The sequence below is a fragment of the Budorcas taxicolor genome, chromosome 2 (assembly GCF_023091745.1).
Source record: "Budorcas taxicolor isolate Tak-1 chromosome 2, Takin1.1, whole genome shotgun sequence".
Classification (NCBI taxonomy): Eukaryota; Metazoa; Chordata; class Mammalia; order Artiodactyla; family Bovidae; genus Budorcas; species Budorcas taxicolor.
Window position 1 is genome coordinate 80955978 of NC_068911.1, and position 11609 is coordinate 80967586.

The following is an 11609-nucleotide window of genomic DNA, read 5'->3' on the forward strand; positions in this document are numbered from 1 at the left end:
TATGGACTGTAGCCTGCCAGGCTTCTCTGTCCATGGGGTTCTCTAGGCTGGAGTGGGCTACCATTTTCTACTCCGGGTCATTTTCCTGACCCAGGGATCAAACCTGCATCTCTAACATCTCTTGCACTGGCAGGCAAATTCTTTACCACTAGCACCAGCTGGGAAGCCTATGTTGCGACCCCATGGACTGCAGCATGCCAGGCTTCCCTGTCCTTCACTATCTCCCAGAGCTTGCTCAAACTCATGTCCATTGAGCTGGTGGTGCCACCCAACCATCTCATCCTCTGTCGCCTCCTTCTCCTTCCTTCAATCTTTGCCAGCATCAGGGTCTTTTCCAATGAGTCAACTTTTTGTAACAGGTGGCTAAAATATTGGAGCTTCAGTTTCAGCATCAGTCCTTCCAATGAATATTCAGGGTTGATTTCCTTTAGGATAGACTGATTTGATATCCTTGCTGTCCATGGGACTCTCAAGAGTCTTCTCCAGCACCATACTTTGAAAGCATCAGTTCTTCGATGCTCAGCCTTCTTTATGGTCCCATTCTCACATCATACATGACTACTATAATATACATTCCATATGTGTGTATGTACATATGCACATATGTCTCTCTCTCTCTATATATATATATGTAGAGAGAGGGATTATATTAAGCAAACTGTTCCATAATCTGTATTTCACTTAAAAATGTTTCCATAGCAGTAAATATAGAATGTATATTTCCTAATAACTGCACGATACTTCTCTATATGGATATGTTCAGTTGCTCAGTCATGTCTGACTCTGTGACCCCACGGACTGCAGCACACCAGACTTCCCTGTCCTTCACCATCTCCTGGGGCTTGCTAAAACTCATGTCCATTGAGTCAGTGATGCCATCCAACCATCTCATCCTCTGGCGTTCCCTTCTCCTGCCTTCAATCTTTCCCAGCATCAGGGTCTTTTCCAGTGAGTCAGCTCTTCACATCAGATGGCCTAAGTATTGGAGCTGCAGCTTCAGCATCAGTCCTTCTAATGAACATTCAGGATTGATTTCCTTTAGGACTGACTAGTTTAATCTCCTTGCTGTCCAAGTGTCTCTCAAGAGTCTTCTCCAACACCACAGTTCCAAAGCATCAATTCTTCAGATATACCATTGATATAATTCTCTAATATTGGTTATTATTTCCAATCTTCTAGTGTCGTAAATGTGATGAACATTAACCACTGTGCCTATCTGAGCAGAACCAGTGATTGTCTTAGCATAAATTGTTCAGGATTGCTGGGTCAAAGATGTATACTTTTATGTAGGGCTTTATGTAGCCCTATACTATATGTAGACCTTTTATGTAGGCCTTCTTGCAAAATTGTATCCAAAAAGGTTTTTAACTAATTTTTCTCCAACTATCCACTTATGAGTTCCTATCTTTCTGCACTCTAAGTCAGCACTGTTTAATCTACACTTCTGAAACTGCTTATTTTAATTTTTACTCCTTTACTAGTGAAATTGCATATTCAGACATTCATTGTGGTATATTTCCCTTTGTGAGGATGAATTTTTTTTTAAGTACAGTCTATGTACAATATTAAGCAAGTTTTAATTCCATTTTAGTTACTATAAAATATTAGCTATATCCAATGTTGTACAGTATGTCCTTGTAGCTTATTTTATACATAATAGTACCTCTTAATCCCTACCCCTATATTGCCCGTGACCCTTTCCTTCTCCCTACTGTCAATCACTAGTTTTGTTCTCTATATTTGTGTCTATTGCCTTTTAAATAGTCTGAGACAATGTTTTTCCCCTTTTTTATTCTTAATAAAGCTAGTCTGCCTAGTTTGTGATTTTCTTCTTTAACATAATATGGTATGTTTGGGGAGAGATTTTAAGTCCTATAATTTTCTTTTTCTTATAGTTACATTTATTTTTTAAGCTTCATTTAAAATATGTAAAAGTAATCATCTGATATACATTTCTCTTACCACATCATGAGCTAAAAGCACTTTCTTATCTCCAGTTATCTGTTAATTACCAAAAAACTGTGAATTTTGAGAGTCATCATAAATAGCCTAGTAAGTTTCCTATAATTCTCAGTGGCAACATCAGTGCCACCTGGGAACTGGTTCGGAATGTAAATTCTCAGGCTCCATGTTCCTCCAACTAGATCAGAAACTCTGGTGTAGGACCTAACACTTTTAACAAGCCCTCTGTAGGTGATTCTGAGAGTGGAAGTGTTAGTTGCTCAGTCGTGTCCGACTCTTGGCCACTCCATTGACTGCAGCCTGCCCTGCTCCTCTGTGCATGGAATTCTCCAAGTAAGAACACTGGAGTGGGTTGCCATTCCCTTCTCCAGGGGATCTTCCTGACCCAAGGATCAAATCCACGTCTCTTGCCTTGCACACAGATTCTTTACTAGCGAAGCCCCCTAGGTGATTCTGGTGCACACTATAGTTGTGCTTCTGATAGTTTAGTTGGTAAAGAACCTGCCTGCAATGTGGGAGACCCCGGTTCGATCCCTGGGTTGGGAAGATGCCTTGGAGAAGGGAAAGGCTACCCACTCCAGTATTCTGACCAGAGTCCATGGGGTCCCAAAGAGATGGATGCAACTGAGTTACTTTCACTTTTATAGTTGGAGAGCCACTGATCCAAGACAGCATTCTGAAGTTTTCAGGAGTCTTAAGTCAGGATAATTTGGGAAGAATTTAATAGTAGAAAAGTGAAAGTGAAGTCGCTCAGTCGTGTCCAACTCTTTGCGACCCCATGGACTGTAGCCTACAGTAGGGAAGCCCAAAAGAAGCCCAATAGTAGAAAAGACTTCCTTCTCTCTCTATGTAGTATTAGAATTAGTTGTAGTATCCAAAACTTCCACGATAACTTTAAAAATGTATAGGATCAATGACTTCTCCTTGGAAAATTAAGAAAATTTAAACTTGTAAAATTACTGAGACTGGAAAGTCATGTTTCTTAGGAACATTTTGATGCTAATTGCTCACTTAGCTGAGTATAGCTGAAAGGATGTACCTTCCCCACTAGATTTCTGGTTGCTATAAGCTTTGATGTCTTTCATTATTTTCACTTACAAAAAATCATACAATATCATGAGAGAAACTAAATCCATTAGTGTTTTCTAAGTAGTATCCAATTAAGACAGTGGAAAGTTTTTTTTAATTTGTAAGAGCATCTTTCTTGGGTTAAGAAATAAGATTAAATATATCTGGGAAAAAGTGAAGTGCTCATATTTTATAGTGTATGTAGAATGTAGATTAAAACAATAACAAAATATGAGACATTAAGATATATATATATATATATATATATATATATATATATATATGTATGTGTATATATGTGACTGCTGCTCTTGAACCAGGTGAGAGTCTCCCAGGAAAAATCAGCTATCCATTGAGAACAAGAAACAAGGACCTCCTCTATCACTTTCCCTAAGCAGGAGTTTTCTAAGGATGACCACAGCAGAAAATATAGGAAGGGGTAGGCTTCAGGCAGCAGGCACATAGTGGTCAGTTAAGTGAGGCAGGTCAGTAACTGCCTGTTACTTGAACTTCATTAGGTCTTGGGACTTTTCAGCTCTCTTCAGTAGTGTCAGAGCTGCTGCTCCCTATAAATGTGAATTGAGGGCAGGAGGGGCCATGAAGACTAGAGAAAGGGATAGTAAAAAGTTGAGAGTTGCAGGAGTATGTTTTCCTGCTTAAGCCTTCCCCTGATTTTCCGTTTCCATGTTGATTACTAACCCTAGGTGAATGAAATAAAAGGTATGATTCAGTTTATCATATTATCATTTTACTTTTCTCATGAGTCGATTGTTTTTTTCAGGAATGTGCATGACATTTCCAAGCTTTTTTTTTTAAAGGGTGTAAGAGTTATGTGGGGCTTGTCAGATGGCTCACTGGTAAAGAATCCACCTGCAATGCAGGAGACAGGAGATGTGGGTTCAATCCTTGGGTTGAGAATATCCCCTGAAGAAGGAAATGGCAACTCACTTCGTTTTCTTGCCTCAAAAATTCCACGGACCTAGAAGCCTGGTAGGCTAGTCCATGGGGTTGCAAAAGGTTGGAGACAACTTAGCGACCAAACGACAATAACAAAAGTATATGTGGTTATAGTAACGTATAATCTGTATATGCTTCATGTGAGTTTCATTGATTTGGAGAACATGCTGACTTCCTCTCCCTAAAATAATTTCAGGAGCAGACATGATAAGCATACATAATGAAGAAGAAAATGCTTTTATACTGGATACTTTGAAAAAGCAATGGAAAGACCCAGCTGATATCTTATTAGGCATGTTTTTTGACACAGATGGTAAGTGATATTTACACTTAAGACTTTCTCTCTTAATGTTAGTAATAACTTTTAGATGCTTCATGTCTCTAGTTCAAGTTGGTATTTCCTGCAGCTTCCAGGTACTGTATTTTCAGTATGCGCTCATGTACCACAGCTTTTCACTGAACAGCTCAATGTGTGTCCCATATGAGAGCTAAAGTTGATTCTTTCATCTGGATTAAAATATGATTCTAGACTCTATTTCTGTAATATGGTAGAGTAATATTGGTAGTAGTAACAATAGGATAGAAAACTATCAAGGTAATATTATAGAAATGTATTGTCACTATTGAAAATAAAAAGTATATATATATTTTCAAAATCAAATGCAATTACTAAGGTTGCCATTAATATTCTACCTACTGATTATTTCTCCATGAAAATTGTTTAATAAAAAATGGGATCTTCTTCAGAACCTTCTTGAACTAGAATCTCTGGTCTGTGTATAGGATATATTCTTCCAATTTAAGTCCTACAATCAAAAGTTTAGATCAAACATACCTTAGTAACTTCCCACCTTTAAATCTAGACCCAAGAAATCCCTGGTGGTCCAGTGGTTAGGACTCCACGCTTTCAATGCTGAGCTCCTGGGTTCAATCCCCTGGTCAGGGAATGGAGATCCCACAATCCATAATCAAAAAATAAAAATAAAGCTAGACCCTTTTCTTTGACTTTAACATTTTATACTGTCATAATGTTAAAATATTCCTTAACTGACAGATGCCAGTTTCAAGTGGTTTGATAACTCAAATATGACATTTAATAAGTGGTCAGACCAAGATGGCGGCGAGGAGCTAGTTGACACCTGTGCCTTTTTGCACACCAAGACAGGTGATTGGAAAAAAGGAAATTGTGAAGTTTCTTCTGTGGAAGGAACCCTTTGTAAAGCAGCTAGTAAGTATAACTGAAGGCCTTTTTCCATTCTAAGGGTGGGGAAAGCAGGGCTCGTTTTTAAATAACTTTTGAGTTGTGTGCCTCAATAAATAGAGGAAGTAAGATTTCAGATGATGATTAGGTTGGTTTGCACCCGACTCTTGGAAGGCAAATATGTAATCCTATTACATTAGAGGTAGGACCAGACCATGTGAATCAGGCATTCTCTCTGCTTATTCTTAGAGCTAGTAAGAAGTCAAAATTTTCTTATGCTGTTCAAAGGAATTATCATAGCTTCTTTGATGTGATTTGATTAAACAGTGTAAGTGGTGAAGAATGGTTAATTCCAAAATTCTAGTTAGTTTACAAAGAATTTTGATTCAGTACAAGGACTTCCTTGATTAGGCAAAGAAAAATTATATCATAGTTTATAATTCTGGACTAAAACGTAAGTTTTCTTCTTATGCATCACAATGCTATCTAATGAACAGAATTATCCTGTCCCACAGTATTTTCATATTATTGTTAAACATTAGATGATTTTCTGTTTCTAAATAGAATTGTTTTCTCATTAAAGGCATTTAAATTTCAAAATATGATTTTAGGATGCTTGAAGCAAGACAAGACAGCCATTTCCCCACATTGCATCCTTAATATTCCCCCCTTCTACTCGAACTGCAAACCAAAACTATACATCTGCCTCTGATTATTTCCTTTCTTTAAATCTGGAATCCCATACAATTTTAACTTGCCTCAGCAGGGTTTTTGACTAATTAGTCACATTTTTATGGTCCTAGCATTCAACTTCCAGTGTTTGTTGGGATTTTTAGAATGTTGGTTCTTTTCATATACTGTGCCTCAGGTCAGTTCAGTTCAGTCACTCAGCTGTGTCCAACTCTTTGCGACCTTATGGACTGCAGCACGCCAGGCCTCCCTGTCCATCACCAACTCCCGGAATCCACCCCAGCCCATGTCCATTGAGCCGGTGATGCCATCCAACCATCTCATCCTCTGTTGTCCCCATCTCCTCCTGCCCTCAATCTTTCCCAGCATCAGGGTCTTTTCAAATGAGCCAGCTGTTCACATCAGGTGGCCAGAATATTGGAGTTTCAGCTTCAGCATCAGTCCTTCTGATGAACACCCAGGACTGCTCTCCTTGAGGATGGACTGGTTGGATCTCCTTGCAATCCAAGGGACTCTCAAGAGTCTTCTCCAACACCACAGTTCAAAATCATCAATTCTTCTATGCTCAGCTTTATAGTCCAACTCTCACATCCATACATGACCACTGGAAAAACCATAGCCTTGACTAGACGGACCTTTGTTGACAGAGTAATGTCTCTGCTTTTTAATATGCTGTCTAGGTTTGTCGTAACTTTCCTTCCAAGGAGTAAGCGTCTTTTAATTTCATGGCTGCAATCACCTCTGCAGTGATTTTGGAGCCCCCAAAAATAGTCTGGAAAAACCATAGCCTTGTCTAGACAGACCTTTGTTGACAAATTAAATGTCTTTTTAATATGCTGTCTAGGTTGGTCATAACTTTCCTTCCAAGAAGTAAGCGTCTTTTAATTTCATGGCTGCAATCACCATCTGCAGTGATTTTGGAGCCCCCCAAAATAAAGTCAGCCACTGTTTCCCCATTTATTTTCCATGAAGTGATGGGACTGGATGTCATGGTCTTCGTTTTCTGAATGTTGAGCTTTATTTAAGCCAACTTTTTCACTCCTCTTGCACTTTCATCAAGAGGCTCTTTAGTTGTTCTTCACTTTCTGCCATAAGGGTGGTGTCATCTGCATATCTGAGGTTATTGATATTTCTTCCGGCAATCTTGATTCCAGCTTGTGCTTCATCCAGCCCAGTATTTCATTATATAAGCCACAGCTTTAAATAAACTATAACTTCAAAACATCATAAACAGAAAACCTGTATGAGGTAAGGTCACAGGTGTATTTTTTACTTATGTTTGCACTTTCCAACCCAAGTCATCTTGTTTCCCTCACTTCATCATTGTCTTTTTCTTGAGTTTCCTTACCGTTTTCCCACTTTTTGAACTAATGCATTTTTAGTCCTCTACATCTTTTTTAACTAAGTTCAAAACAGATTAATACAGACACATTGCCAAACAATATAAATAATATTAATTCTAAGCTAGTAAAAGGTTTGTTTTAAATTACTTTTAGAGTATTTAAAATCAATCTTAGAATAAGGCATATTTAAATTAATGATGATTTCCTTTTGTATTCCAGTCCCATATGAAAAGAAATATTTATCAGGTAAGTATGGTCTTTTGTTAAATTTTTCCCACATGTAAGAATACATTAAGGTTCTAGCATATTAAAATACTGAATAGTATTAAAGACCTCTTTAAATATTAACTATGTAACAATGTAAAGTATAACTTTTATAAGAAGGTAGAAAGGTCTCTTAGCTTAATAAGACTTTAAAAATGTACCTGCAAGTTATGTATGAATATTTTTTAAAACAATAACATCTCCTCATTGATGCTTCCCATTAAATTATCATATGATCCAGCAATCCATTATGTCCCCCCAAGATGTGAAAGCAGGGACTTGAACAGATATTTAAACCACCATGTTTATAGCAGCATTATTCTCAGTAGCCAGGAAGGTGGAACCAGATCAAGTGTTCATTGACAGATTTGGGTAAGCAAAACACGGTATGGAATACTATTCAGCCTTAAAAAGGCAACTCTACAATATGTATGAACCTGGAGGACACTAAGCTAAGTGAAATAAGGCCAGTCACAAAAGGACACTGTGTAACTCTAATTATATTAAATACCCAGAGTAGTCAACTTCAGAGACAGAAGGTGGAATGGCAGTTACCAGGGGCTAGGGAGAGTGGGGATGGGGAGTTGATGTTTAGGTTTGCAAGATGAAGTTCTCTGGATGTATGGTGGTGACACAGCACAAGTGTGAAGGCACTGAATGCTACTGAACCGTACACTGAAAAACGGATAAGATGGTAAATTTTGTTTTGCGTATTTTACCACAATTTTAAAAAAGTTTTAAATTAAAGAGGAGTGTAAGCACATTATTTAGAAAGGTAATTAAGGGTAATAGTAATAGGGAGTAGTATGGTATTTTCATTACATACCTTGTAGAAATACAAATTTTAAACTACGTACATATATAGTTTGGAGAACATAAAAGGATATACACAATTTGAAACACACAGTGAAACAGTGTGGATAATTTCTATTTCAGAGTCTTAAAAGTAGAGTGGAGACCTGCAAAGTCTACTTCAAATTTTAAAGTATGGCAGTTATTCAAGCTAAGAAATATAAATCTTGATAGTAATAAACATTGTTTTCATAACCAATGTGAGAAATTCTCAAAAATAGGTAAATATCTAAGTGATGAAACTATATTAATGCGCCCCAAAAAGCAATACTAGCAACTTGTATATCCTGATTTCCCATATTTTATCTTTTTCAGATAACCGCATTTTAATATCAGCTTTGGTGATTGCTGGCACAGTAATTTTGACAGTTTTGGGAGCAGTTGTTTGGTTCTTGTACAAAAGAAGTTTGGATTCTGGTTTCACCACAGTTTTTTCAACTGCACACCAATCACCGTATAATGATGACTGTGTTTTAGTAGTTGCAGAGGAAAATGAATATGATATTCAATTTAATTAAGATTTTGGAAATGTCAGATTAAGACATCAAATACCTTTCAGTGATTCTTCTGCATGATTTCAATGTAAAACCTGATAATGAAAATTAGTTTTTATATTACCTTATTCCAGTAACATTCATTACTCTTATGTAATCACTGATCATGACAAAATTTATCTTTAGGATCATTATAAAGACAAAAGGAGTAACCACCTTAGATATAATTTAATGGTTTTAACCACCTCCCAAGTGCATCTTTCACTTGAATTAAGGAAAGCAGGTAAAAATAAAAATCCAGTCTACTTGTCTTACCTCCTCTATCTTCCTCCCAGAGTTGAATCACCTTAGTTGAAAAAAAATTCTACTTACCACTAGTTTTAGCAATCACTAGATCTTTAGCAATTTCTATTGTCTTGCTCCTTTACCAATAAGATATGGAGAATACACCTAACCTTAAAAGATTCTCATTTAGATATCACTTGTGCTGGTTACTCTGATAATTCCTCTAATATATCTATCTCCCTTTAGGATTTAAATGTATTAGATGTGGAAAAATTTTACAGATTTTAACACCCCATATGCCATATAATTATATAATTTTAATACTTTTTAGAATACTGTTTTGGACCACAGCATTAACACTATTTAGCACTGATCATAAATTGTCAGGATCTCAGTAAGATTTTGTGAAGCAAAATAATTACAGCCATACCATACCAGGACGGTGTGGAGGAGGCTGACATGGGTAATGTATAGAGCCCTTTAAGGATTTTTCTCCTGCTGCCATATCCTATGTTCCTATCTATCTCATGCTCCCCAAGCCTCAGTGAAGTATTTCAATGACATGAAAACTATGTAAGCAATAACTACAGAGAACTGCATACTACTGTAGTGATGATGTTCAAGTTTCTGGTACGTATACTGTACATTTTAAGACAGAATCATTTGGTGGTAAAAAGTGAAAATGCAGTACAGCTGAAGCAAGAATGCTTTCTTTAGCAACTTTTATAACTTAACATTATTAGAAAAGATAAGGTATGTACTTAACAAAATTGTATTTACTATATGAAGAAACATGAAAGTGCAAGGAAAGTGCGTCTCTCCCTAATGCATATCCCATCAGTCATTTCATGGGAATACTTTTCATATGTAGAGATACTCTCTCAAGCTTAACCAGTGGCAACAAAGTCTTGGCTTGTGACACCTGTTTCCACTGGCCACCATGAAGCAGAATCATTCCTCATCACAATTAATGGCAGTTTTTTTTTTAACAAGACACGAGTGAACTACAAAGTGATGATAATGTATGTGTTGTACTAAAGAACTGGGTGTTACTACACAATTATGTTTTGTAATATTGAGATTTTGTGTTATTGACTGAAATGTCTATTTTATTAAGAGTATTAACAGGGCTATTAATCGTGAAAATTAGACTGGAATTCCTTCCTGCTTTTCTAACTAAAATTCTACCAATCCTTTAAGAATTAAGACCAACTTTCTGTTCTTAAAACTTTCTATCACAGATCTTTACAATATATATTTTAGTAGCCACTGGCTACATGTGGCAACTTAAAGTTCACTTCCTCAATTAACACTAGCCATATTTCAAATGCTCAGATCACATGCAGTTAGTAGCTACCATATTTGGCAATATTTCCATTATGATAGAAAGTTTCACTGGAAAATGATGTTCCAGTCTCCTGTTCCATTTCTAAATAACTAATAATTTCTTCAGTTCATTTCAATAACTTCTACCCAATGACAGCTCTACCAAAATGGTTGTTCTAAGTGACTTGATTTTTCATGTTTGATTTCAAACAAGTCCTTAAAAGGCCCTGGTAATGCAGTGTTAAATCTTAATTCTCTTTATATATTTGAACATCTGTAACAGGCCTTTGTGTCTATTCATTGTTCAACAGATAACTGGATAATTCAAGTCTGTATTTATTTTTAATATTAGTAATAACATAAGCATGCCTGTTTACGCTCAGAATGTATAAACTGCTTTTCTTCAAATGTCTTGATTCTATCTAATAATGACAATGTAATTCTTAGCTTTGGTAGCTGTTGTTACCATCCTTTCTTTTAGTTACCATTTACCATTTACTTTTAACATTTTATTAGAAATCTGTATTCTTAAATTCTTAGGAATTTGAGTATTGTATGGTCTCTATTTTGTTCAGAATCTAAAAAATGATAACCAATGAAAGATTTTTCTTATTTCCTCTAATTCACATTTATAGGTAATTAGAAGCTTATATAATATTGAAATCCTAAGTAGTACTAACAAACTATAAGAATACTATAAAGCTCAAGTCACTGGGGCCGCACAGAGTCAGACACGACTGAAGTGACTTAGCAGCAGCAGCAAGTCATTGTGTATCTGTCATTCATTTAGCAGTTAATTTAGCAAAACTATAAATAAACTATATGCATATCAATGGAATGTATTCTACCATTTACTTCAAATTTTTAAATAAAAAATTTTGTAGGTTAAGAAGACATTACATTTTCATACTAAGTTCTATTAAAATGCATAAATGTTTTGAATTCAAAGCAAAGACCTGTAGTAAAGATACTGATACTGGCATCCTTAAATTTTGCATATCTGCTTTAAGGAAGGTAATACAAAGATAACAGGCAGAAGCTGAGCAAATGTTTAGAAACAGTTATTTTCATATAAAATGGAATTTGAAACTGTAAGGTTTTTGGCTATAATATTTGAAGGCTTCTTTGAGCACCAGTTTAAAAGGAAACATTTCAAACTATAAAGTA

General features: G+C 36.1%; 1 protein-coding gene across 1 annotated transcript in view; it reads left to right on the forward strand.

Moving 5' to 3' along the window:
* Positions 1 to 8855, forward strand: part of LOC128071492 (lymphocyte antigen 75-like) — a 117046-nt gene extending 108191 nt beyond the window's left edge. The window contains exons 36-39 of the mRNA XM_052664324.1: positions 4184 to 4300; positions 5042 to 5215; positions 7441 to 7467; positions 8653 to 8855. Coding sequence (XP_052520284.1) covers positions 4184 to 4300; positions 5042 to 5215; positions 7441 to 7467; positions 8653 to 8855 — 521 coding nt within the window. The remainder of the gene's footprint in view (positions 1 to 4183; positions 4301 to 5041; positions 5216 to 7440; positions 7468 to 8652) is intronic.
* The last annotated feature ends 2754 nt before the right edge of the window (positions 8856 to 11609 follow it).